The sequence below is a fragment of the Trichoderma ghanense genome, assembly GCF_004382785.1.
Source record: "Trichoderma ghanense strain CCMA-1212 chromosome Unknown scaffold_4, whole genome shotgun sequence".
NCBI classification, from domain to species: Eukaryota; Fungi; Ascomycota; class Sordariomycetes; order Hypocreales; family Hypocreaceae; genus Trichoderma; species Trichoderma ghanense.
In genome coordinates this window covers 1486567-1512836 of record NW_027395667.1, presented here as the reverse complement: position 1 = coordinate 1512836, position 26270 = coordinate 1486567, and the positions used below count along the sequence as shown (strand labels likewise).

Below are 26270 nucleotides of genomic sequence, written 5' to 3'. Positions count from 1 at the left end.
GCCGACGCGAGGCTACGTAAGGCACGCGTACCTACTTGATACTGGCGTGCGCGCACCAGCGTCATCAGCAGCGCTTTGTGCGCTTAAAGGCGTCCATTCGTTCACTGGCGAGTGCGATCGTGACTCAGAACGAGCACCAGCCTCGCCTCGTCCTCCCCCGAAAGGAGGTGCGATTTTCAGTGAATGGGATCCTTCTGGAGTCACGCTGGAGATGAGCGGATGTAACTCTGTTCGTGGCCGTGAGCATAATCTTGATCCATGGGTATCGGCAGTCGTGACCGTGAACCAATAAAGTGAGGCTGTGTCTCCAATTCGCCTGACAAAGGCGTCCGTCCAGCGGCCATCACGTACATGTACCGCCCGTTCAATGCATACATACGAGAAGTAGAAGGAGGGAGTAGGTCGATTGAGATTCCGTATTCTGGACCTCTCGAGACAGCCCCGAGACTCTCCAAACGAGCACCAAGAGCAACCGGCAGCAGGTGTTGCGTGTCCTGGTCATGTTTGCAGCTCTTTGTAAGCATTCACGCCCTCATCCATCAGACACCACTCGTCATCGTCCTCGTGGGTCATGGCACATCCCGGACCCTCCCCCACAAGGCTGGATACAGGGGGAGGGGGAAATGACGAGACAGCTTCCATTCATCAATCCAGCCTACACTCAATTTCCCACGCTAACACTCTACCATCTTTTACGCGCGACAAGTACCCGAAACTACTCCAGACGGCTGACCGGCGCCAGTGAGTCAATTGGGCAATTGTTGTGCATTAGCGGGTTCCTGGTGACTGTCGCTGAGCCTCGTGAAAGGAGCTGGAGCGTCCAGGATGTGCAAAAAAGAGTTTGTTAGCATCGTGGCCATGATGTGGACTGCGGGTCAGACGCACGCAGCGGTTGAAGCCTTGCTGATGAATTGGGTTTGGCATGGCATGGACAAGCGACGTTGAAGCTTTCTTCTCGGAGCCTGGTTTGTGTATATAAAGGATGGCTGATGCCTGGTTGTCCAAGGCAGCCATCAGTCAGAACAGCAGCAACCAACAGCTTCATTGCACAGCCTTCTCTCGACAGGTGTGGAAGACAAGACGACGCCTTTGATAACTTCCGACTACCTTATAATAAGCCACAATTCCGCAACTCATCCCCAATCAACTCCAGCCTGTGTGCCTCTCTTTTTCAGACTCTCAACCATTACAGTCCAACTGACCATGAACAACAAGCCCAACACAACCAGCACAAACATGTCTCTCATCGGACACAACGGCGGCCTGTCAATCGGCAAGGCTGAACGGCCCGGTCCCTCCCTGGGCAAGAAAGCCAACAAAGATTCGCAGTCCAGGCCTGAGAAGCCTTCATCGTCTTACCCACCGTCCACCCTGGAACACCGCGGCCTGAGCCAGATGATTGGCGCCATCCTCCACAACCAGCGTCGAGACGAGGCAGAAGCTCGCGCTGCGTCTTTAGAGCAGGATCGAAGCGAAACCGCCTCACTCTCCTCGGTTGCCACGGAAAAGAGAGCCCTCTTGGCGGCGGCGACAAAGAAGAGCAAGAGCCGCTCCCATAGCAAACCGGAACCGAAGCTGCCGAATCCCAACGAGGCAATGATGCCTCGGAACAGATTCTGGGCTTAGAGAGCAGATGATGGATTCTCTTTCTTTTCCTTGCTTTCAACTTTCTTATTTGCTTGGTTTCTAGCGAGCCGGATGCCACCGAATCATCTCACATAGAAGCGTGGAGGGACAGCATGGAGTTGGGATCGGGGCCATGATGTCACAAAAGTATATCAAATAGTAATATTGAGCGGATGATGCTACGGCGATTTCTGTGCATCAATCAAATAATTCCATCATCATTGGCGTGTAGCCTTTCCATATATGCGTTGAATGCCTATAGGCTGCTGAGCCCTGCATGGTTTGTAGGGTAGTGTCATCAATGCTCATGGCTGAGACACGCTGGGTTAACGGTGATGAGCAACTTACACAATATCAAGGTTGAAGACGATGCATAGGAGTAACCACGATGGCATTGAGAAGCTCTACAGTAGAGGTGGCTTTCATACAGGACTTGTTCCGGAATACCTTCCATCCAGCCTATGAACGGGAAATTGCACTCTCACCGAGACGCGCTTGAGAGAGCTTACGAAACCAGCCCTGCTGTTACGCTCAACAAGGCATCTTTGGGATTTGCAGCTTTCATTATGCCTATCCTCTGTTATCCAAGTCCTCTCGAGACGCTCTCACCGTAGCGTGAAAAGCAGGACCAAGGGCGCCTAGAGATTGGTTCAAGACCAGAATATCACAGAAATGTCTCTGGATCTGCTCCGCGGCCCCAGCAAGGACCCGGTGAGCAGCATGTCTCGCATTAAGTGGCCACAGGGATACACATAAACTTTTCACCTAGCCCTAGGAGCGATGGTCCTTCCTTCGCCTCTTCACGCCCCCCCCCCTGTCTTCCTCTCGAGGTCACCCGCAGGGGGCTGGCTGATATCGCCACGAAAAAAGGCCCCAAACTGCACACCGTAACCGAGAAGATCCCCTGGAGGGAAATCCCACTCGATACTCGATACCCTCGGGCCTCAAGCGCCGAAGCGTTGATTGGCTTCGAGGAACGGGACAGATCGGCTCGACGGCATCCAATGACGCCTCGCCTCGTCCAAGGGAGGAGGGCTGCCTTACAGGGTACTCCGCACCATCCATCGCGACGGGCTGCTCTATGTATGTGCTCATGTGGTGCAAGAGGCTGACATCTCCCTTGCATAACTCGCATCCAAGTGGGTTCCATCTTTCGGCGTCCAGGCCCTTGTCTCTGGGATATGGGGATCATCGTTTTGCTGTACAGTAAAGCTGTTGGCATCTCCGGCTGGCATACATGGGTGTGGTGTGGTTACACGAGAGATGTTGACATGGCGAGAAGCTTCGATGAGGTTACACAAGGGGATATTCTTGGAAACAAAAAGTAGTTTCAAATTCAGATGATATCAAACATTTCCCTTTTGCGCTGACTGTTGCGTACTATCACAATCTGATGCACAGTCAAGAGCGCTTCCCAAGTAGTCTATCCCATCAGTACATGATCCCAAAAAAGCCCCTCGTAACCCAATTTTTCCCATAGAGAGCTGCCCAATCAACGCTCCCTTGATACCTGACGATCGTACAAACAGTTGAGGCTCATCGAAAGCTACTCGGGTGCAAGAGGCTCGTCGTCTTGGATGTCCGTCCCGTCATCCAGCCCCGCCAGCATCCCCTCCACGCTCCTCTTCATGTAGTCGTCCTCGTTCCACCCATATCCGCGGACGTGGACAATCCCTGCATGGTCGATCATGATGCCGTTCTTCCAGTCCTTCAGATTCGGAGGGATCGTAAATGCAAAGCCGGCTTGCCAGAGGAACCTGTCGAGCTCCTCGATGGCGGCGGCATCGTTTTCGCCATCCTCAATCAGCTCGTAGACGACCCCGATGCAGTCCATGTGGCTCGACATGAGCCTTTTGACCTTGCTGGGGTCCTCGTGCGAAGCCTGCATGTCGTCTGGGAGTCCCGACCACAGGTCTTTTCGGAGCTTCAGCCAGCCATAGCACTTGGTCAGGCGTGGTAGCGTTGAGATATATGTGGCTCCTGGAAGCGCAGCCGGCTTGGTGGCATTCGGTAACAGATTGGGGCGGCAGTTCTCCTCGCAGAATGAAAAGTAATTTTCTATTGCCTCTTTCCTCCCCATGGGGTGGTCGTACACCAAGACTGGGTCGACGTCTAAGGATGCCTCCATCATCTGGAAGACGGCGGCATTTTGGCACTCTCTCTGCATTGAGTAGTATAAACCAGGTTCGTGTGGAGGCACTTGGTCCCAGAACTATTCGGTGCGCACAATTGTATGTGAGCGAAGGTCGCAGCCGTGGAGGTCGGCGTCACTCACAACTTTCAACGCAAATGGTCCCTCGTCGCCAAATCTGACCTTCCAGACAAAGCCATCAGATCCGCCTCCCAGCCGAGACTCGAACACAATCGCCTTCGGATCCAATGTACTACGTCGAAGCCGAGGGTCTCTCAGGTCTTGGCCCCTAAACCTTGGCGTCCCCTTCATGAGCTCTTCATTGAGGAAGGGCATCGACATTGACAGCAGGCGGCGGCTTTCCGCAGCGTAACGATCCATGCCGGGCATCGTGCCAAACTCTTGCGAGTTGCAAGAGTACGGTGTCTCACAAAAGAAACGTACGAGGCCCGAAAGAAGTGAGAGAGAGAGAGAGAGAGATAGAGAAAGGAAGAGACCAGCAGGAGCGGTAAAGAGGAGATCTTGGGTGATATACTGGGGGGAGAGAGAGGGTGGGATGGATGGATGGATGAGACAGTGGCATGAATGACTGACTGAAGCGGTGGCTTCTCTTGTGCGTGGCGCCTCAGCAAGAGCCTCGACGCCTGTGCTCGACGACGGCCTCAAGATCCAGTCTTACATCATTTTCCTGACAGCTAATTAGACACTGCCGAGCTGAAAGGGAAGAAAAAGAAAAGAAAAGAAAAAGAAAGAAAAGAGAGAAAAAAAAGAGAGGTGTCAGGTTCCAACCCCTTGCATACGACTGGACAGCCCCCAGTCTCTCTAGCGGGGATGCTGCTATCGGAATCACGGCTTGTCGTTGACTGGCCCGGTCGGTTTCTCTAACTTTTCAACATTAGGATGGCCTTTGTGCAGACTGCCTGTATTTCTGTCAATATTCTGTTGAAGGGCTTTGGTTGGTCCCGGGGAAGGTCGGTGAGACACTCACGTGTAGTTGCCTTGACGCACAGTCGGGGTCTCATGATGATGGTGCCGCACGATTCACGGGCTCGCAGAGTTTCTAAGGAGCCTCGACCGGCAAGAAAGCTGGCTGTCGAGGGTGCACTCAGACAGCCACAGGGCTTGGTGACCATGCCAAGCTCGCTCCAGCCCGTTCCTCGAGGCAAGCTGAAAATGCAGCTGATGTGCTTAGCTCAAGCTTTCAAAGCCTTGCGTTTCCGGCCAACACGGTGACAGCGGGAAGTCAGGTAGGGTTCAAACGTATCACTCTCACGAACTTTGTCCACTTCTTATCATGAAGCGCCTTCCTAGATGCGTTGGGCAATGTTTTTCTTCTATCCTTTTCGCTTTAAAAACTGTCGTTAAGAATGTCCTCGTTCATCTTGACCATCGACGGGCTATATTCCGAGGAATCCACTCCTGCCCCAGCATCGAGGAGGATATCGTCGACAATCCTCCTGCTAGCTTCTCGCGCTATATTGGGAGAAGAGAGACAAAGGTTAGCTACATGTGTAGACTTGTCACGATGTGGTGCTGGGTGACGAAAGAGACAAACTTACCCGGTGTCTGAAGCAGCTTCGAGGGCGGCAGCGCAAACTGGATCGTCTTAGGCGGGCTCATGCCGAGGTTATCGTCCTCGTCGCTCTCCCAGTCAATCTCATACGCCGTATTGCCTCCAGAAGCCGCACCGCTCTCCGCCGCGAATGCGTCACGCGTCTTTTTCCCAGCGGCGGGAGTTTGTACGCTGACGCCAGGGGTTCGCGGAGCTTGGCTCGCCGCCGCTAGGCGCTGCCGTACGTTGCTCTTGAAGGGTGTCATGAAGGCTTCGCTTCTCAGCGTTGGGATGGCAATTTCCGGAGAAGACATGGGAGAATCATGCCACGCCATTTTCACATCTTGCTGCTGCTGCTGCTGCTGAGGCAGCGCCGGCTGCTTGCCTTTCACGGGGGATTTCCGAACGCTCGACTTGTGAGGTGTAGCCTGTATGCGATATGTCTTGTCGAGGACGCGATGAAGCAGCGGATCCTTTTGCCGCTGAGCCGATCCACCCCCGCTTTGAAGATTGGGCAGACCCCTGGGCGTTGTCGATATATCTGGCAGTCGTGCTGTATGCTGCGCAAATATGACGGAGGAGTCCATCTCCTCGTCCGAGTCCTGTTGCGCCGCCATCGTCCCGCCCTCTTCATAGTCCATCTCCCGCCGCATGGCCTCATAGGGCGACTCCAAATTGGACATGTTGTCTTTCGCTTTGCTCGCGGGGGGACGGGGCGTGCTTCCTGCCAGCTCGGCGTCGTCCAGCATCGACTCTTCGCCATGCATTGCCGAGTGATGCCCGGCGCCGCTGACTCTCGTCGCATCTTCCTGGGGATCGGCCGTGTCGTCGATTGTCATCTCGTCTCTCATGGCGCTGCTGTCTTCCACTGCGCTGGTTTCGTCTTCGTTGCCGTTCGCCTGGTCCTCATAGCCGGAGAGGGACACGTTTGCGGAAGATTCGAAGAATTGTTTCCAAAACTAGAAGCGACATCAGTTAGCATCTGATATCGTCGAGGATGTCGATTCGGGGTATATGCCGTCTTGCCTTGGATGCCTCCCAGACAGCCCGCGAGTGCTCCCCATACTGTTCCACCAGCGGCAGGATGCCCGTTGTGACGATTCTGTGGGCCTTGCTGAAGTTGTGGTCGATCTCTGGGAAGCGGCACCAGTCGCGTTAACACAGAGAGCGCGATTCTCACTGTCGGAAGAGCGCTGGACATACCTTGCAGGGTCAGAGTGATGGACTGCTCCAGCTTCTCCAGCTCTTCCGTCAAGGTCAGATTGCGCGGGGCGACGCTTTGCCGAGACATGGCGCGATTGCCTCACAAAAGACAAGGAGGGGCGAGGAGGTTAGGCAATGAGTTTATCTAGGGCATGTAGCGGCTGTGAGCTGGTAGAATGGCAGTGGTCTCGATTTCCGTGCCGATATGTCTGGTGTGTTTTAAGCGGCATTGTTTGGTCCCGAGTTCTCGCTCGATACGCGTGGAGACGCGATGAGGGGCAGGCTGGCACTCTGGCGGGCGGTCAATGGAGGGGCATCCGAACGCTCAAAGTTAAGGTAGCCAGCAACTAAGAGAACAGACAGACACAGAGCAGCCATCCCTCAGATATCAATGGTTTGATTATCATTAACTGTTCATAAGTCATGGCAATTGTTTTACAGCTTATTTCATCGCCATTCCCCAAATCAACTTCAGACTACCGCTTGAGGTAGTAATCACACATGTCCAGCTTGACCAGGAGCTGGGCAACCATGCTATCGTCCCCAGTCCCGTATTGCTCCTTGAATATCCTGTCTTCTCTCCCTCTCTTTCCGTCCGTGCGACGGGCCTTTTCCGAAAGGCTGCGGCAGACCGTGATAAATATTTGCACTTTCCTCTTGAATTCTGCGTACAGCGCTGACGGCTCCGGCTCTGCTCTTGCACCTGCCTCCCTGACCCCCAGCCGCCTCAGCCTCAGGCTCTTTGCAAATCGCAAGATGGTGTTGAAAATGTCCTCCAGCAGTTTCAACACTGGCTGCTGCTTCTTTCGCAAAAACAGGGCGAGCATGATTCGATCTAGGACGAGCGAATGGAGCTCCTGTAGCTTGTCGGGGCTCTGGATCTCTTCCGATGAGCTGCTCGTGCTTGGCCGGTGCAGATCTAGCTCAATCTTGTCTAGTTTCTTCTCAAACACCTGCCAGGGAACGGAGATGCCCGTGTCGAGAAAATACGCCGATACACTGGAAACAAAATGCTGCGCTTCTCTGACGAAGCGGAGCGTTGCGTCACCGGGATCTTCCCATTCGCGGGCCAAGCAGTTGGAGTCGCGGAACAGCTGGTTGACAACAAACGTCATTCGCAGGACTCGTAACAGGAGTTTGAAGATGTAGTCGTACTGCAGCAGGTTCAACGGTGTGATGATGGGGCTCAGCTGCGGCGGTGCCGTGTAGGATAAGCGTAGAAAGTCCAGTGCTTCGAGGGAGTCAGGATCCATGCATTTTTCAATCTCCTCCTCTGTCAGGTCTCTCAGAGCGAAGCTCAGGTCGCCTGGCAAGTCGGAGAGATTCTTGTCGAATATGTACTCAGTCCGTTCGGCCTTCTTCCCGTCTTGACTAGCATTGTAGCAGTCGGAGAGTATACCCATCAGTGCTAGTCGCAGCTCTGAACTTGCTGGCGGCCAATTATCACGCCCCCCTAGCCGCAATCCCATGACGCTGCTCTTTGCGACCCCTGATCGCGTGCTTGCCGATTCCAACTCGGGATCGAATAGAGCATGAGAGAGGCGGCTACATAGATTGCCGTTCCCAAGAAGCTGAAATTCCCGCTGCAGGTTGAGATGATCTCGCAGATTGTGTGCTGTGAAAAGAAGCCTGAGTGTCTCCTTATTGACCACTTGGGCCTGTGCCGACGCAATAACGCCAAAGGAGAGAACAGGAAGCAGGGACCAGTGTGGAGTGGAATTGGAAAGCTCGATAGCGGATGCATGCGTTCCACAGAGTCTATCTCGCACGATCCTGCTAAGGGGATCCTCTGCGTCGTGCGTGGAAACTGGCTGAGCAAACTGCTCGATCGAAGCGGCAATGCGCTCCTCCATGCCGGTTGAATCCAGTCCGAAGAAGGTAAGTATGGAACCTGGCTTTTCGGGTGCCGAATGAAGGGACATCTCCATGGGGTCGAAAGCGTAGCCAGAACGGCTCGATTGGATGGCTGCGGCCAGACAGTCGCGATACGCAACGGCGCGGCTCTCGAGGCGCAATATGGCGTCCCAGTCATAGAGCCACTTGGCTCGAGGAGGATCGCTAGACGCAATGACATCCTGCTGAGCGAGGGGATGGTCCTCATGGAAAGAGCGGATAAACCGCAGGTTGCGCCCAGTCTCGAAGATTGTCTCCGTCACATCGTCGGGCATAAATCGCGGCATCTTGCTCGAGTCCAAGACATAGTCGACCTCTGATAGCTCCCGGCCAAAATCATCCCGAAAGGCCCGGGCCTCAACCTTGACAAATCCTTTGCTTTCTCCAAGATTGGCCTTAGTGAAGGGCAGTCCCTGCTCGCGCCTGGTCCCTATCCACTCTTCGAGAAACTCGATCCAGGGCCCGGAGACCCTCCGCAGCACCTCTCGCATGATCTGACGGAGATACTCCTCGTTGCTATCCACCGTATAGGCTTGATGAAAGACGAGATTCAGAATGTCTTCGTCCGTAAGACCATGGCGCAACTGTGACGTGAGTGCCTTGAAGGGTCGCAGAATAGCCACCACGGAGTTGACAGTGGACTGGAGACGTAGAAGCGAGCGAGGGTTTCGGCCATTAAAGGCCACCCATTCTTGGACAACCTGCAGAACTTGGCTGACAGTGCTGGCGAGGGCCACACCGCACCGGCTCGTATGTTCCGAGTATACGGTTTGCGCGAAAGAGCGCAGCCCTACCAAGGTGCTTCCACACCTGAGGCACTTGTTCTCGAGGGCTTGTAGGACATGATCTGAATACCCAGATGCTCTCATCTTGGGAAGCGCAGGCTTGAGGCCCTGCGTCCCATCTTTCCGTGTAAAAAGAACAGACTCTCCACCGAGCGCTAAAGCTAGTAAGGAGGACAGGTATGTTTTCGTGTCGACAACAGGAACGCCGACATTCCTGAGCTTCAGCGGGTCGTTTGAGGAGCTTAACAGGGCGTCGTAGGCAGCCGGGCCGGCCTCTGTGACCATCATTGGCTTGTGAGTCGTGGATGCATGGCCGGAGTAGAAGCCGTTCCACGATCGAAAAGGGGGCTTCGGTTTGACGGGTAGCTTGGGCTCTAGCCATAGATCGGATCCGTCTTCATCGTCGTTGCTGTCGAAGTCTGCGGAGGAGGATTGATCGGATGGCTTTTCAGCCTCCTTCGTAGGCTCCGGAGCAACAGTCGCATCATCTTTGTCGGCAGTCTCAGAAGCATCTGGGGAGATTGGCAGCAGCTTGAAGAAGCCATCGTGTGTTGGTGTTATGGGATCGAGCGCAAAGGGATCCCGGGCATCTGGATTTGACAAGGCATCTGGCGGTGAACGGAGCAAAACGCGTGAGCAACTGAAAGAAGACAGGTCGAGAGCCAATTGCTCACTTGTGAGATTGGTAGAAAAGAAGCTGCCAGCAGACGGGGCCTCTGCCCCCGAGTCCAGCAGCTTCGATGGCGGCCAGAAGTTGGGAATGGCAAAGACATAATCCTCGGAGCCATCGCTGGCCATGGCTCACAGAAGGTTCAGCGACAGATGCATAGAGGACACGATCCGGCAGACGCGCCACAGGAGGCCATTCGTGTTGTTGGTGAATCGAGCCAAACTCCAGAGGAGGCGCCTTATGGAACGGAGTGGTTGAGACGCGATGTTCTCCAAGTTGAGACTCCTTTTGTCGATAAGGAGGAAGCTGTGCCCTTCCATGCACTAATCTTGACCTGCTAAGGCGGCCTGTCAGCGTGCGCCCCGCCCTGTAGGTTAGCGGGTTAGCGGCCTCATAGCTACCTGTACTGTAACTGCTAGCGATCAATGATCTCATGCTCAAATGAACTCGTCGATCCATCTATCAATGCTATTTTGCTTTTTCGCGGCCTCTGCCAAACACTCATCACGCATCATCACCGAGCGCACGTCAGCCTATCCCCGACCATCGCTACCACTGTCGGCATTGCAGTTGAACTCTTCCTTCTCCTATATCCTCCTCAACTCGCATTCTCTCTACTCGCCTCGAATCCGCGGCACAATGCCTCCCAAGAAGCGCTCGCGCCTCCAGGTGTCTTCAACACCCACCACGATCAGAGAAGACAGCGTCATGGACGTTGATACACCACGGCCAAGCGCGACTCCAGGCTTTCTTTCTTCGGCATTCAAGCCCATAATACCCGTCACCCCGTACGACAGCCTTTGGACAGACGATCAGATCTCTTCGCTATTCAAAGGCGTCATTCGCTGGAAGCCTGCCGGTTCGTTGCGCCATCCTGCTGGAGCTGCGCAAAACGCTGTGTGAACCTCTGCTGATAGGTATTCCTCGCCATAGGAATGCACAAGCATTTTCGGATGATAGCAATATCCGAGCACTTGCGCAATCACGGCATCGACCCCGACATCCATCGCCACACGCGCATCCCCCACATTTGGGAGAAGCTGCGCACATACTACGACCTCGACCTGATTGACGAGCGGGAGTACTTTGACGACGACGAGACCGACGATAAATACGTCGAGTTCTCCCTCCCATTCAACGAGTTTGGCGAGATGATGCTGCAGCGCGCCGTTGCCGACCCGAGCGAGGCGCCCACGTCTCCTCCCCAGCTGGACCTCTCCCCTCCGCCTGAACAGAAGCGCCAGCGGGCCAGTACCGCACCGAAGACGAGGGGAGCCTCTGTGGAAGGCGCCGAGAGCAGTGCTGCCGCGTCCCCGGCGCTGAAGCCGACCAAGGGCACAAGAGGCCGCAAGAGGGCGGCCAGCCAGTCCAAAGCCGAGAAGGAAAGGGTGGTGGAAAACTCTGAGGAGGATGAAGATGAGTCTGAGGAGGAAGATGAGTCTGGTTCGGAAGAGAGTGATAGTGAAAGCGCGGAGAGCGGTTCGCCTGCTCCGAAACCATCAAGAGGAGGGCCCGGCAGAGGCCGTGGGAGAGGCCGTGGACGGGGCAGGAGAGGCAGAGGCAGAGGGGGCTAATCAAGCGTCGGATAGGCTGCTGGGTGGTTCAAATGGCATCTGTGGGCTGGTCATGGCGGCTTAGATTGGAGTCAAGATACCCGAGTGTCGAAGTGTTCTTTTGAATACACTGCTATTAATGTTTAGGATTAGTATCTGCCCACATCTACTGTGTCGATCTCGAGTTTATCCCTTTATGATTCTCCGTCATACATCACTCTCATCCTCATGTCCATCTTCATCCTGTCCTTGCTTCTCACCAGATTCCTCTTCTTTACCTCCATCTTTGTCATCCTCTTGAACCCTCTCCTCTGCCTCTTCCTCTACCTCCTCCTCTGCCTCCTCCTCTGCCTCCTCCTCTGCCTCCTCCTCTGCTTCGTCTCCTCCTTCCTCTCCAGCCTCTTCCTCCTGTTTCATCACCACATCCTCTTCCTCCTTCAACCCTAGCTCCGGCTCTGCTTCGGGCTGCGGCAGCGTTTCCCACTCGCTGTAGTAGAGTAGCTTGCGCGCCCAATCTCGACCACTGGGGAAGAAGTTATCCATGCTCTGGGCCGAACGCCGCGGTGGACCAGGATCCTGTTTCTTAGGTAGGTCCATTGGCGGCTTCTTCTGCAACAGATTCCACATCTCGACCTCAGCTTTATAGCTGGCATGCTGATCAGCTTCCTCGGCTTGCCTCTCTTTCAGTCGGTCCGTGGCTATGCACGCCCTCAGAGCCTTTCTCGTAGCTTTATCTGGCCGTATGTCCCCGATTGTGGACTCCAAGACTTCCCTTGTTTCCATGTCGACCTCTCGCTCCTCTTCATCGGTGGGGGATACTGATCTGCTCGAGCCGGCGGAAGCTTCCGAGAACATGTCTTCTTCATCCTCGGAGTGGCTGAGCTGGGTTAACAAGGGGGAATTTGGCTGCGCCGACTGCTGTGATCCGGACGCCAACCCATCTGACAAGGCTCGTTCCACTTCCTCATAGGTCATATGGTCCTCATCATGATCTTCCTCTCCTTCTGGGGGGTCTTCGTATACGTCGAGACGTAGTCTACGAGCACTGCCGATCCATGCTTCATTCGACTTGAAAGCCATATTCAGGGATGAGATGGCTGCCTCGACATCCTGCGGTAGTACCATGTCTCTGATTTTCCAGCCAATGGCGGTCTTAGATCTGATCCTGGACATGGCCATGAACAGCGTTGTCTGAACAAGCCTTCGGGTGATGGACACGGCCAACGAGTAGAAATCATCAAACGTCGTAGCCCACATGGACGGAGGATCCTCATCGATCGAATTCCAGTTGTTGGCGGGAACTGAAGAGTTCATGAACATGCGCGCCGAAAGCTCCAGCCACTTCGATAAATGAAAGAGCTGGGCAAACTGAGGCACATTGCTGGAGACGTTTGCGTCCTGGCCATGAAGATGAACATCTCTGCTCAACTTCTTGGCAACCTTTGGGGTAACGTCCCAGATGTCTCCCCACCGGCTCTGTTCCCTCATCTCCTCGCGCACTTCCTGCTTGAGGGAGATTTCATCGGCAGCCTCCTCCTGGGCGTGGCAGCACTGCTGGCTGATCTCGACAGCAGCGGGATACTCCGCAAGCTCCAGAATGGACCGGGACACTTGCTGGCGCCTCGATTCGCAGGCGTCCTGGAGATGCATCAGGTACTGGCTGACCTCTGCCACGCTTTTGCTCCCGACTTTGGCGGCAATTCCAGGCAGATCATGTTTTCCGAGGCGTGCTACGGCTTCGAAAAAGCTCTGCTTCTCTAGTGGGGACCAGGCTGTGAGTCCTAACTGACTGGCCGGAAGGGGATCCTGGTCACCGAACGAGATCCGCTGCGCAGCATCCTGAATCTCTTCGTTGAGAAGCTCCAGGTACCCAAAGTTGAGCTCGGATCTCTGTCGTTTGAACGGCCGGTATACCGCTGTGGCGTCGTCCAAGGGTCGCTTCAACGGGGATCGTAGGTCTTGGCTTTCTGCTGCCGAGGAGGCATCGTCCTCGTCCTTGTCCTCGTCCTCATCTTCTTCGGCGTAGTCACTTCCTTCACCGGCTGGCTCGCCATATTCTTCGCATCCAGTGCTCAGATCGGCTTCCACAATCTCTTCGGTATCCCTCTCCACCTTGATCTTTGTCGGTGGGCTGACGGCAGCATCGGGTTCTTGATATGAGGAGTCAGAATCTTGGTCCATGGTCCTACGGTCACTGGGGCGTTGATAGTTGAACTGAGATGAGAGGACATTGTAGCAGTGACCAAGTTAGGACCACGGATTGAGCCTAGGGAAGAATTGGCGTTGGATTTGATATCATCCTCGCATTGCCTTGAAGCTCTGAAAAGGTGAAAGCTGCAGAGCTGCAGTTTTGCAGCTGTCGCTGAGTCAGCCATATTCACACGACTCCAGTGGTCGACAGACGCCACAGTGGCTACTAATGAAAAATTGCCTTACTTACATAAGGCAAAACTTACACCAAATCCTGCATCGCATCCAGTCCTGTTTTCTTTGCCCGGATTTTCATCCAACACCCTCACATAGAGGAATCCGTCATTCTCATAGCATTACCATGTGCAATGCTACAAACCCTCCTGAGACGTCTCTTTCGTCCTGATGCTGGGACCGGCGTCCTCCAAAGCTCGACTTTGACCAACCAGCTGCGCAAATATGCGGCCACTGCTGCTCTCAGCAATAAGCTGAAGCTTCGAGACTATCAGCAAGAATGCATCAAATCCGTACTCTTGTCCCTTAAGCGGGGGCACAAGCGAGTTGGCATATCTTTGGCCACTGGGAGCGGTAAAACAGTAATTCACTTCCCTCTCCTTATCTCTCGTCGTGTGTGATGTGAAGGAAGGCGTTGCTAATCTCACTGCGAAACAGGTCATCTTCACTCAGCTCATTGAGAGGGTTCACGACCGCGTCAAAGAGGGGAACCAAACTCTCATCCTGGCTCATCGCCGTGAGTTGGTCGAGCAGGCTGCCAAGCACTGCCAGCTAGCGTATCCGGACAAGAAGATTGAGATTGAAATGGGCTTTCTCCATGCTTCTGGCACGGCGGACATTACCATTGCAAGCGTCCAAAGCATCACCTCGAGGGATCGGCTCGACAAGTACGATCCCTCAAGGTTTAAACTCGTCCTTGTTGACGAGGCCCACCACATCGTTGCGCCGGGTTACCTCAGGACCTTGAAGCATTTCGGTCTCGATGAGAAGCGACACAACTCACCTATTCTGGTAGGAGTTTCGGCTACATTTTCCCGCTTCGACGGAGTTAAGCTCGGCGCCGCCATCGACGAGATTGTCTACCACAAGGACTATGTAGACATGATCTCGGACAAGTGGCTGTCAGATGTCGTCTTCACGACGGTCGAATCCTCCGCCAACTTATCCAAAGTTAAAAGCGGCGCTTTCGGCGACTTTCAGACGGGAGAACTCTCCAAAGTCGTCAACACCGACACCATCAACGACATCACGGTCCGCAGCTGGATGGCCAAAGCCCCGGATCGCAAATCGACGCTGGTGTTCTGCGTCGATCTCGCGCACGTCTCGGGCCTGACGAGGAAATTCCGCGAGCACGGCTTTGACGCCAGATACGTCACCGGTGAGACGCCCAAGATCGAGCGGAGCGCCATCCTCGAGGCCTTCAAGAAGCGGGAGTTTCCTGTACTCGTCAACTGCGGCGTCTTTACCGAGGGTACTGACATTCCCAACATTGACTGCATAGTGTTGGCTAGACCGACGAGATCGCGCAACCTCCTGGTGCAGATGATTGGAAGAGGCATGAGACTACATCCGGACAAGAAGAACTGCCACATCATCGACATGGTTTCCAGCCTCGAGACGGGCATCGTCACGACACCAACGCTGTTCGGCCTCGACCCGAACGAATTGGTGGAAAAGGCCTCTGTCGATGACCTGAGGAAGATCAAGGACCTGAAAGCAGCAGAAGCAGAGCAGCAACAGGGGGATTCTTCAGGTGCCACTTCAGGCCCTCCTCCAGCAGTCACCTTCACAGACTACTCCTCCGTCCTGGACCTCATCGCAGACACCTCTGGCGAGAGGCACATCCGCGCCATCAGCCAGTACGCATGGGTCCAGGTCGGCCCCGAGCGCTTCGTCCTCTCCGCCCCGAGCGGCTCGTACATCCGAATAGAGCGCCTGCCCGAGCAAAAGGGCTCCTCGGAACCGACGTACCACGCCCTCGAGGTCAGGGCCCTCCCCCCCGGCGCCGCCAAGTCTCCGTATGCCGCGCCGCGCGAAATCCTCAAGGCGGCGACGTTCAACGACGCGGTCCACGGCGCGGACAGCTACGCCGCCAGCGCGTTCCCGCACACCTTCATCCACCGGCACCAGTCGTGGAGGAGGCTGCCGCCGACGCAGGGCCAGGTGGATTTCATCAACAAGCTGCGCGGCAAGAGCAGGCCCCTGACGTCCGCGGAGCTGACAAAGGGCAAGGCGGCGGACATGATTACGAAGCTGAAGCACGGGGCGCGCGGGCAGTTTGCGCGTATGGAGGCGGAGCAGCGGAGGCGGGAGAGGACGAGGTACTCGCTCGAGACGAGGCGGGACAGGGAGCACGTAAGGGTCGGGCCCTTGTCGGCTTGAGAACTACCTCCTCCGACGTGGTGGTCGATTTTGGCGTGGAAACATTGCATATCCTGGAGTTATAAGGACGGTTTGATTCGAGGGAAAGAACTATATGGGACATGTATCGTTACGCAAGATATGGATGGGCTGCAAGTAGGGTTACGGGAATCAAGATATCCTCTCAACATCGGTAGAAACAACACTCTGCAGAATAGAAATCAAATTACGGCAGTGCAAACTTGCAGAGAGAAGTAATGAACTCCCAATCGGCCTTCGGAGCCCTCTCACAGTTCAAGAGGCTGCGTCAAGATGATCACGAGGGCGCGGTTTGGCAATACCGCGTAGCGTGGCGTGGGTATCATGCGTCTTTCCATTCAACAGATCGTAACCGTACATTTGTGTGAAGACACTTTTGCACACCCTTCCCCCTATTTCCGCAGCCCCAGAGCAGAATCCAAAGTCTCAAACAAGGAACCGCCGGCACTCTTGTCTTGTAAAAACAACAAAACAAACAGTATCTGACGGTCCCCTTGGTGTGAAAGAAAGTTAACGACACACGCAAATCTTGATGCTCTTGCCTTCCTCCGCGTGTGTTGACGCTCGCTGCTCTCCGACGACATCGACTTCTGTCATCGATGATGCTCATTTCGCAAGACTTCACCGGAAGCCCCAAAAATCATCCATCTTGCAAACTAGATTCTTCAGCTCCAGCTCTTAGGGGGGGGGGGGTATTTTCTTCGCAAGAATTTTTATCTTGGACGTCTAAGACGTTCAAATGGGTATAAAAGCGAGTGTCAGTCATCAAGATAGACATTCCGGAATGCAACGAACAGCGGATGAATCGTAAAAAGACAGGGCGTTCGACGGCAAAGAGACGAGAAAACAAAATAGAAACGAAACAAGGTACGAACAAACAAAGACGACGAAATGAAACCTAATCAAGAAAGGGGAAACAGGAGAGTGCAATCGACACCAATCGATAAGAAACAAAGGGGAGCGCACCAACATCTCCAGGGAATCAATGCCTGAATATGATGCAATCTTTGGGCGCTCCAGGGGTATATCCAGCCGGGGTATTCGTGTGTTGCGGGGGGTCTAATTCGGCAAAGTCTAACGGAAAGGCCCAATGGGGCCGGGGTATCCTGAATTCATAGAGTGTGAAGTAGAAGGTCTCCCGCTATCACCAGACGCGCGGGTAGCGTGGCGAGAAGCCATCATGTCTTTGGGGTGGGGGATGGACAGCTTGCTGTCGAAGTGGTGGTTGCTGACTGGGCGAGCCCAGGGGTTCTCGTCGTCGGCGAGATTCACGCCACTATCGTTCCAGGGGTTGCGGTCGGCGTTGAAGCTGCGGGTGGACTCGATAGAGATGAGCGACGACTTGGAGACGTTCGCAGAGCCCTTGAAGAAGCTGCTGGTGGCCGAGTGCGAGCTGTTCTTTCTGCGATCCAGGAACGAGGAAATGGACGTCATGCTGCCAGGCCTCCTGAGTCGATCAAGTATGCTGCTACGCTCTCGGGCAATGTCGGCGTTGAAGGCATTCTTGATGGGAGAGTCGCCGGCCGCCGAAGCGGGCGCATGCTGAAGGAGCTTCGAGTCAAAGTACTGAAGCGTATCTTCAAACGAATCAGACTTGGGACGCGGGATAGAGCCCTTGACGATGTCGGTCTCAACGTTTGCCGTGGCAAACTGCGCAAGCAAGAAATCAATCGCGTCCCGGAGACCTCCAGCATTGTTGCGCGTGAAACCCCAGACGAGAGTCGCGGTGGGAGAGCCATCCTCGGTAGTCTCGTCAGGGTTCTGATGGACGGTAACTTCCACCTCGTACTGGCTCTTCAGCTTGGGGACAAGATCATGCGCAAACTCAGGAGACTCGAGAAACTTGATCAACTTTGCGTTGCGAGCAAGCACCAGCTCATGTTTGTCTGGAACCATGCCGAGAAACTCGTCGACGCAATGAGGTACCTGCCACTGAGGACCAGTAACGGTGACCTCGTCACTCGCCTGCTCAGTGCTGGGAAAGTTGATCTTGCAGTTGTACTTTTGCTCGAGCTCGTCAATCTCCGAAAGGCGAGCAATCAACTCGCGGTGGTACAGCCGATCAACATTGACAATCTGAGACGTATACTCGGAATCCTGATGCAGAGTTTGATGTCAGTCAACAGAGGATCTCCCATTGGATAATTCCGGGGCCACACGTACTGCTCGGTCAACCATTTCAAGAATCTCGTTCTTAACGGCATCGAGATTCTGGGCATTGCGTGCCGGAGTACGGCAAATGACATTGTCGACTTTGATGTCATCGTCCTCGCGACCCATCCCCCCTGCAATGTCATTGTCAGCCATCTCCTGATCCGATCATGGAAGGGAAAAGGTTCTTCTCTCGCACAGCTGCTCTTCTTACCTCTGTCCATAGCATTGGAGAACTTGACAAAGACAGAGTGCTTCTTCATGATACGCTGAATGTGCTGACCGCCGATGCCAATGATGCGCTTGTGATACTGGTCAGGGACATGGAAAGAGATTGAAGCCGGCATCTCCTGTTCAACCAAGGTCAGACCTTGTTTCATAGAATCGTAGCTGGCCGCCATGACATCAATGTTGAAGTTGTACTCGTTGAAGCCATCAAAGATGATCTGTACGTTGCCTAAAGAGCGGGAAAATCGTTAGTTGACATTGACCCGCAGCGAATCATTCCAAGAGGATTGGGGATGACGTACTCTGTCCCATGATCTTGTTGATCTTGCCGTTCTTCTTACCACTCACAAACTCCTTGTGCTCGTTGGCTAGCTCTATCTTGACACGGATCTGATACTGAGAGAGGGTTGCAAACTTCAGCTGGGAGATGGTAGCCAGGGCAGACTTTACAGAATCATCGGAACCAGTCACGGAAAAGCTTGCCTTGTCAAAGGACACTTCGGCGTCGGAGTTGGCGCAGATGTCGGCGAGCATGGGGTAGATTTCATGAGGAGCGGGGAGATTCCTGGGATCCGGCTGTTGAACATACCATCCGGCGCCATAAAACTGGCCAGCCAGAGACATGAGTTCCCGGACAGTGCGTTCAACAGGCAGGCCTTCGGTTCCGTGGACTCTAACCACCGGACGCTGGCACGCCAATGGAGGAAGCATGATGTACGTTGCGTTTGCCTCGAGGATCTTGCGGACTTTATCGAGGCGTCCCAGCAGAATATTGTCCAACTTGGCTGGTGGAATGTTGACATCTTTGCAGAAGAGGCGGATGCGAGAGACTGTGTCGTGAAGCTTCTGCTTGGCCATTTCGATGGCCTGGGGAGTCTCGCCAGTGATGTAGATGTCCGAGGGGTCGCGGCGATTTGCTTTGGGCGGGCAGTATCGGTACATCTGCGAGAACATGGGAGGGAAATAGATGGCTGTCCCGGTCGACGATTCAATGAGCTTGATGTTCTTGCGATGCCGCCCACAGACGACTTGCTGGAACGGCAATTCGATCTTGGTGACGTCCACTACACGGCCAAGCTGAGCGATGTTAGGACATGTATACAAGCACAATCCGCGTATGACGGGCGGGGAACACAAACCCAAGAGTCGATCTGGATGAGGACCCGAGCCTTTGCATGTTCAGAGGACAAGATATCACCGTAGATGGCGACTCTCCAGCGTTGATCCATTCGCATCTCGGAATCGCCTAGCATGCCATCCACCACGGGGGTCAGTTTTGGTCCGAGGAGAAAGATGTCGACGCCGCAGTAGCTAGAGATTGAGTCTAGAGTCTCGAGGACGGGCTTCTTGAGCACACCAGCGCTCAGGTCACAGACCAAGCTTCCTTCAACGTCAATCGTGGTACATCGCTGCATTTCGGCCCAGTGTTAACACATTGTAGCGACATCAGGCAAGGGCTGCCGGGCGGGAAAGGGTTGAGGCATACCATGGATATGGGAATCTCGTTCAGGATGGTCTCCCGGCTCTTGTTGACCAGGTCCGGGGTACCCGTGAGGCAGACCGTGGTGATCTGCTGGCTCTTGCCGTTCTTGGGGGACGAGACGAGAACTTGGGCCTCGATAGGCAGCGGTCCGCTGGACAAATCCGCACAGAGGGCGCGCAGGTTTGCCAGATTCTGGGCGTGGACAGGGAGCTCGTGGACCTGGACGTCATCCGGTGCATCCTCGGGGTGCGTCCATCTGAGTACGGCGTCGGTAGTGGCGTGGAGGATGTCTTCAGTATTGGGGCCGACGAGATCGGAGGCGAAGGGGATGTTGAACGAGTAGTGTATCGTGGCATCGGGGGCGGGAGACGTCAGAGGAAGACCCGGTTGAGAGACGTTCTTGCTCAGGCTGTTCATGGGGACGCTGGGTCGGCCCATGCCGAAGTTTGGGCTCATCCTTTCGGACCAGTGGCGCATGTTTGCCAGCTTATTCATGTTGGTTGAGGACCGACAGGCTGCGGAGGGTCGAACGGTCTCGCGATGGTGAGGACAAGAAGACTCGGCGGCCAGCTGCCTGGGTACTGACTGGGTCGGCAGGGAATCGACGGCCGGGCGGAGGATTCGAAGAGCAAGGGGTATCGATTCGGGAGGGGAGAGAAGAAAAAGAAAAGAACAAGAAAAAGACGACGAGAGAAGTGAAGAAGAAGAAAGGAAAGGGAAAGAAGCGCCGGCGATGCAGGCCTTTTCCAGGTATCTCGAGAAGGACGTTGAGGACCAGAGGGGGGGAAAGGTGGGAGTTGGAGAAGGGTGGAGGGCAAAGGCACGGTAGGGCAAGGTAGAGAGAGCAGAAAAGAGGGTACGGAGCAGTTGAGAGGGCCGGGGATTTGGTGTTTTAGTCAGGCGAGTGGCAGTGGCTCCAGGCCGTCTGTGTGTGGGATTTTTGGGGGGGCCTCGACCGGGCTGATGAACAGCAGCATATCACTGGAAGTCCGCAGTACAAGTTCCGGATGGGCGGTACGTGGCGCCGTAGTACTTGGTGCCCGGTACAGGTACCGCGGGCGTGTTAGTGCGGTACGTACGCCACGGTTGGAGTCATTAGCGGAATCGGCGCAGCAAACGACGGACTTCAAACGAGCAACATGGACCTCAGAATCGTGGATCTTGGCCAAGTCCGACATTCCGAAACACAGATCACAAAGGATATTTGAAACCTCACAACACCTCAAATCGCTCAGGTACTGGCGCTGTTGATTCATCAAGCTACTAGTACTCCCTAACATCGGGCTTTGTGGGAGCCAGAAGATCCGACAGGGGACCATCCCAGGCCCAACCAGGCTGTGTACTCGCAAGGATCCCTCTCGCACCACTAACATCCCAGAGAGGCCTTTTTCGTTCACAAATCCATACAGAGGACACACAAAAGCCAACGCCCCTCACTATATGGATTGCATACACAGCTGATCCAAGCCGAGCTCCCTGCCTGCGGAAAAGCAAGGAACCGACTCGTACGAAGGACAGCATGTTGTGAGCACAACAATCAAAGGATGGAGCCCTACTGCATTTACATGATACAAGTGTAAACGGGAGTGCTGCCGGGACGCTCTTTTTTTTGTCGTCTGCACCCTGTCTTTCGTACGCTGAATACATACCTGTACCCAGGGAGGTATGGACTCGGTACGCCATCACCATCGACTCGAAGATGCCCCATAATGCTGCACTGGCACCACACAGACAGTTTGACGCAGTAAGACGGGAGCAGGTCAGGTTGCAGCTGCACCTGGTACGGGTATGAACCGACTGAGTAAGCGTACATCACACCTACCTTACATGTACCAGAAACTTGACTGCAGCTGGAGGGTGCCAATGGATGTTGGGGAGATGTGATCTGGTAAGAGTACCTACCTAAGTAAGGTAGGTAATAGTAGGTATCGCCTTAACCAACCTCGAGAGCTCTCCCTCGCGTCTCGCAGGGCCACCGGGTGGCAGCAGAGCCGATAAGGTAATACTTACTGTTAGAGGGTACCTTATGCACCGCGCCGGGCTTTGCACCAACAGAGGCAAGGCCCGTGTTAGGCATTCGACTCGTCTCGTACATTCAGGTACATGCGCGTTCGCTTACATGTACCGGCTAACTGGCAGTGAGAACCGGACGCACAGGCTGATGAATGACAGGCCGCCGTGTCGCATCACCTGCACAGGGCCAGAGCGCCAACAACGGGCCCAGAATCCAGCGATGCTTGAGCTTTGTGCCGGGCTTTTGCAAAATGCGCCCACACCTGACTCCTCATTGCCTCGCCAAACCAATCGCAAGCCCGCCAACGACCTTGAGCCTGTGCCCACGATTCGACGCTCGGCAGTGGGGCGCAGTCTCTGGTGCCAGGTACGAAGTACCTACGCCAGCGCTTGGCCGGGGTCTGCACCGGGGGCCATCCAAGTAAGGTAAGTTACAAGTACCGTAGCTTCGGCAGAGGTACTCGTATTACTGTAAGGAGGTAGAGTAGACAGTCCCGAGTTGTGAGTTGAAGCACACGGACGGTACGGAGCGAGAGTCGATTTAACTCGTCAAAATCAACTTTGATGATGTTGGGCTGCTCCGCCCTCACTGACAAAGACATTCTCCTGGTGAGACCTTAGCTTCAGTTCCAAGCCACCGGCACTTTGACAGGCGGGCCAGGCAAGGCATCAATGTAGCCTCTACCAGGCACAAAGTACCGGAGGGGACTGCAACTCACGGCAGGATCAATGGGAGTGCAAGGTTCAGCGATGGCAATAAGGAAGTCGCATGGCCTCAGTTGCATCGGAAACAAAAAGAAGTACCTTATATACTTCAACTCTGATGAGCCAAACATCGCCATCATGCCGCCGCGCAACTCTCCATGGAGCAGCTGTTGAACAGCCGCAGAAACTCTGTTAGCCGCTCTCCCAACCTCTCGTGTCAGGTACCATGGAAGGGTGCAGACTCGCGACAGCTTCTGCCTCTTCAACTGGCTGGTCCCGCCTGGAGATGACCAACGAGATGCCGTTGTCTGCAGGATGGCTTCGCTGCCAAACCACTTCTGTATCTTGGGCATCCCCAAGCCGTTTGGCACGTGTTTGCTGCTAATCATCAGTCGATGGCGTGCGACTTGTCGCAGCCGCAGAAAAGTAAACAACAGCCTTCCAAGGAAGCCTCGGCTCTTCCCCCGCGCCGACGTTGACAAGGCTAGTGTTGATGGCGGAAAGAGGCTGTATCGTGAATCTTTCTCTCCTCTCCTTTGTCATCATCATCATCATCAGATTCCTCTTCCTCTTCCGGCTCTTTTTTTCTCTTCCACTTGCTTCTATTCCTTCTAGCGTTTGCCGTGTTTGCGGAAAGATCAGATGCCCGGCTAGGCGAGCCCACCACCGAAGCAAAACCCACCCGCAGCTTGCTTCGTCTGCTTCGTCTGCCGCCTGCACACACCATACCAGCAAGGCAAGGGCACAAAATGCTCTCGATCCCGGACTCCACCGCCGTGTCCACCCCCCCCCCCCCCCCCCCCCCCCCCCCCCCCCCCCCCCCCCCCCCCCCCCCCCCCCCCCCCCCCCCCCCCCCCCCCTAGCCTAGCTTGCCTGGCTTGGCCTGCTTGTCTGCTCAATGGCACACGCAAGCTTGTGCAGGGCCTCGTCCAGCAGTAGCCACTCTGGATCGACCAGATCATCCGTTGCAAAGCACCAGCCGCTTGGCTGCTTGCCGATTCTGCCAATGCCGTCGGCATGTGTCACCCAGCACGACTTCATACGGAGCGATGTATTCGTGCCCATGCCTGAACAAGCCTTGTTGATGGTCTCCAGCGCCGAGACTTCCAAGCGCTGTTGGGTGGCTGGGCCAACCTTCTGCCTCTCACCATGCTACAGCACATCATTTCGTACAAGCCGTGGGATCGACGGCAAGATCTTCAGGTTCAGCGACAATGCAGCCAGCCCCACTGCCAGCAGCAGCAAATCATGACGGCGGTGCGACGACTCCGTACAGGTATGTGCGGGAGAGGGGCACGTACCAACCAACCAAGCTTTCTGTTCCGCAGCGACACGAGGGTCGTTGAGGAGGGCTCGCCCGTCCAAGCGAGTGGCTGTATATGTACCTACATGTTGGCGGCGCGAGAAGAGGTTCCAAACGGCTTCTTGCGAATATCGCCTGTCTCGGTAGAGGCCGGTATATATTACTACTTACCTGATACAGGACGACGAACAGCTCGGCGTCGCGGGATTCATCGCGGGGTTTGTCAAGTTCCATCCTGCCTCTTTGCGTCGATTCGATGCACGTGTGTGAAGCCCCTGAAACTACATACATAATAATGTACGACTCCGTAATCGAGCGCATACGGCATGCAGTTCAAGAGCAAAATCAAATCGCACTCACGAGGCTCGCACGGCATGCAAATGCAGCCGCAGATGCAGAGGACGTGGTCGTTTGCTCTGTGCAATACGCAGCTGCCAATCGCCGTCCTACCCATTACCATCGGTGCTCGATGTGGGTTGCTACAGGTACGAAGTGCAGGCATTCTCTCTCTGCCATCGCTTGTGCGATGCCAGGGCCAGTGCATACCTGCTAACTTCGTCCTTGTACGAGCAGCACAAATGAGTACGAGATAGCTTATGTTGCGGCACCTTGCATCCAATGTCGCTACAAACGGAGTTGAGAGGCTGGCTGTTACTACTCCTTGCCGTGGCCGTTACCTTCGACGACCTCTCAATCCTCGACGCTCTGCAAATGGCCTAGCCCCCCGGAAAGCGTGCCGTGTCTCAAAATTACCGCCGCCACTGTGAGAAACTGGCCACCTGGAGATGCGGGCGTATCTGCGTCAAGCTTGATTTGACTGTTCCACGACGATGCAACCCGCATTCTCGCCTAGGGGATTCTGCCGCGGCCCAATCGTGCCCGCGGATGGTCTCTTGGCTGGCAAGCTGGTTTGGGCAGCTCCCACAGCGCCTCCTCGACTCGACCACACACGGGCCGGTCCAAGATGATGGTGTCGTCTGCTACACTACGTACATACGTTCTGCATCCTCGAGCTGTGACGGGCCCAAGATAGCGCGGGTTGCTTTTGAAGAGGCTGCGTGCTTACCGGGTGCGTTTTTCGCAGGTTTCATTAGATCCCAACGGCAACTGGTAGGCAGGTAGTAGCACTACAAACTGCTACTGTCGGGCACACCAGGTAAGTAGTACTCTGTGCGACTGGCTACCTATTCCGGGCTTCATGCAACAATGAGATGCCTCGACCGGCTGTTCCTCGCTTTGGCGCCCACGTCCATTGTCGCTTCAGCTCAATTACCTCTTTCAATTTCTTATCAGGCACTTGTATGTACAGCAAAGCTCCGCGCCGCCACCCGGCCACCAGACGCTCAATCCTGTGGCCTCCCTTCCATTCCGCAACTCTAATGCCAAGTATGTCTCTGGGGCCGGAAGTCTCATTTTTTCCCCATTCTGACGCACCGCTAGATTCACATTAACCTCTCTCTACCAGAATTAGTAGTCTAAAAGGACAGGATCGTCATAGACTAGAGAGAGAGAAATGACGAACTCCGGAGGGCTCGCGGCTGCTAACGCAACTAGCACGGCTTCTTCTCCTCGCAGCAAGCCAATGCCGTTGTGCGTGTGAAGCGCCGTTGAAAAGCTTGGGAGCCTCTTTGGTTGTCTAGCCATCCGTCCCATCCGGCCGTCCTTCAGATTCTAACAACTTACATACCTCGTCAGAGGCAACGTACGCCTCGGTATAACGAAAGCAGTTTCGTAAACTGGTGGGTAGCGCCCGTTTGTTGAGAACATGAAGAAGCTGTACCTATTCAACGCCCACAGCCGTGGCTGGTGAATTGAGTTTGAGCCCCTCCCGAACTGCCATTGCAGACAAAGCGGACAAGGCAGCAAGCAGCTTTATGCTCGTTTTGATCTTCCGAGGTCAAACGGTCGTGACGTCAGGAAAAGGGACCTTGTCTAGCCAATTGTCGACAGTCTGTCTTGTCGCGCAGACTCACCATCGCGAATCGTATTGCGTAGCATCGCGTACCTGGAGCAATCCCTTCTTTGTGCCCTCCTCTTTGGCTTGTGGCCGGCACCGGGACAAACTCACCTGAAATCTTTGAAGTAATTATAACCTAGTGGTAGGCATTCCCATGCATAATATATGGCGAGCATGGAGCTGAAGTTCGTCTCGGCTCATGACACTTTCCCGGAGCTGGAGGGACATGATCCCCATTCTGTAATCGAAACCGGCCCGGAGGACAATCGTGTCTAGTTTGTATTAACATCTATCTTGACGGCTCGTGATCCACGGGAACGTTTCAGTCTGCTGGAGAATGCCCTATCGCTATGGTAGTGGCTCGGAGAGAACTGGCAATTGAGCCGCCACGGCGACATGGGCTTTCATAGAG

General features: G+C 54.8%; 9 protein-coding genes across 9 annotated transcripts; 3 read left to right on the top strand and 6 right to left on the bottom strand.

Annotated features, from left to right (window-relative positions):
- Positions 1-1203: 1203 nt before the first annotated feature.
- CCMA1212_004662 (uncharacterized protein) lies at positions 1204-1626 on the top strand (the record flags this gene model as incomplete). Its single annotated transcript, XM_073701959.1, has 1 exon — positions 1204-1626. One exon carries the CDS (start codon positions 1204-1206, stop codon positions 1624-1626), a length of 423 nt encoding a protein of 140 aa, XP_073559992.1.
- Positions 1627-3172: 1546 nt separating this feature from the next.
- Positions 3173-4147, bottom strand: CCMA1212_004661 (uncharacterized protein; the record flags this gene model as incomplete). The annotated part of the gene is made up of 2 exons (XM_073701958.1): positions 3173-3838; positions 3902-4147. The coding sequence occupies 2 exons, from the start codon at positions 4145-4147 to the stop codon at positions 3173-3175; spliced, it is 912 nt and encodes a 303-aa protein (XP_073559804.1).
- A 958-nt stretch (positions 4148-5105) lies between these two features.
- On the bottom strand, positions 5106-6600 carry CCMA1212_004660 (DASH complex subunit ask1; the record flags this gene model as incomplete). Its single annotated transcript, XM_073701957.1, has 4 exons — positions 5106-5230; positions 5317-6268; positions 6354-6442; positions 6513-6600. The coding sequence occupies 4 exons, from the start codon at positions 6598-6600 to the stop codon at positions 5106-5108; spliced, it is 1254 nt and encodes a 417-aa protein (XP_073559991.1).
- A 388-nt stretch (positions 6601-6988) lies between these two features.
- CCMA1212_004659 (uncharacterized protein) lies at positions 6989-9988 on the bottom strand (the record flags this gene model as incomplete). Its single annotated transcript, XM_073701956.1, has 2 exons — positions 6989-9798; positions 9865-9988. The coding sequence occupies 2 exons, from the start codon at positions 9986-9988 to the stop codon at positions 6989-6991; spliced, it is 2934 nt and encodes a 977-aa protein (XP_073559628.1).
- Positions 9989-10499: 511 nt separating this feature from the next.
- On the top strand, positions 10500-11434 carry CCMA1212_004658 (Chromatin modification-related protein EAF7; the record flags this gene model as incomplete). The annotated part of the gene is made up of 2 exons (XM_073701955.1): positions 10500-10719; positions 10794-11434. 2 exons carry the CDS (start codon positions 10500-10502, stop codon positions 11432-11434), a joined length of 861 nt encoding a protein of 286 aa, XP_073559629.1.
- A 186-nt stretch (positions 11435-11620) lies between these two features.
- On the bottom strand, positions 11621-13594 carry CCMA1212_004657 (uncharacterized protein; the record flags this gene model as incomplete). Its single annotated transcript, XM_073701954.1, has 1 exon — positions 11621-13594. One exon carries the CDS (start codon positions 13592-13594, stop codon positions 11621-11623), a length of 1974 nt encoding a protein of 657 aa, XP_073559314.1.
- Positions 13595-13971: 377 nt separating this feature from the next.
- On the top strand, positions 13972-16000 carry CCMA1212_004656 (Putative mitochondrial ATP-dependent helicase irc3; the record flags this gene model as incomplete). The annotated part of the gene is made up of 2 exons (XM_073701953.1): positions 13972-14199; positions 14246-16000. 2 exons carry the CDS (start codon positions 13972-13974, stop codon positions 15998-16000), a joined length of 1983 nt encoding a protein of 660 aa, XP_073559315.1.
- A 1092-nt stretch (positions 16001-17092) lies between these two features.
- CCMA1212_004655 (KH domain-containing protein) lies at positions 17093-20857 on the bottom strand (the record flags this gene model as incomplete). Its single annotated transcript, XM_073701952.1, has 7 exons — positions 17093-18115; positions 18182-18303; positions 18384-18626; positions 18700-19474; positions 19537-19806; positions 19884-20454; positions 20850-20857. The coding sequence occupies 7 exons, from the start codon at positions 20855-20857 to the stop codon at positions 17093-17095; spliced, it is 3012 nt and encodes a 1003-aa protein (XP_073559918.1).
- A 2605-nt stretch (positions 20858-23462) lies between these two features.
- CCMA1212_004654 (uncharacterized protein) lies at positions 23463-24355 on the bottom strand (the record flags this gene model as incomplete). Its single annotated transcript, XM_073701951.1, has 4 exons — positions 23463-23711; positions 23900-23971; positions 24073-24176; positions 24352-24355. 4 exons carry the CDS (start codon positions 24353-24355, stop codon positions 23463-23465), a joined length of 429 nt encoding a protein of 142 aa, XP_073559313.1.
- Between the last annotated feature and the right edge of the window lie 1915 nt (positions 24356-26270).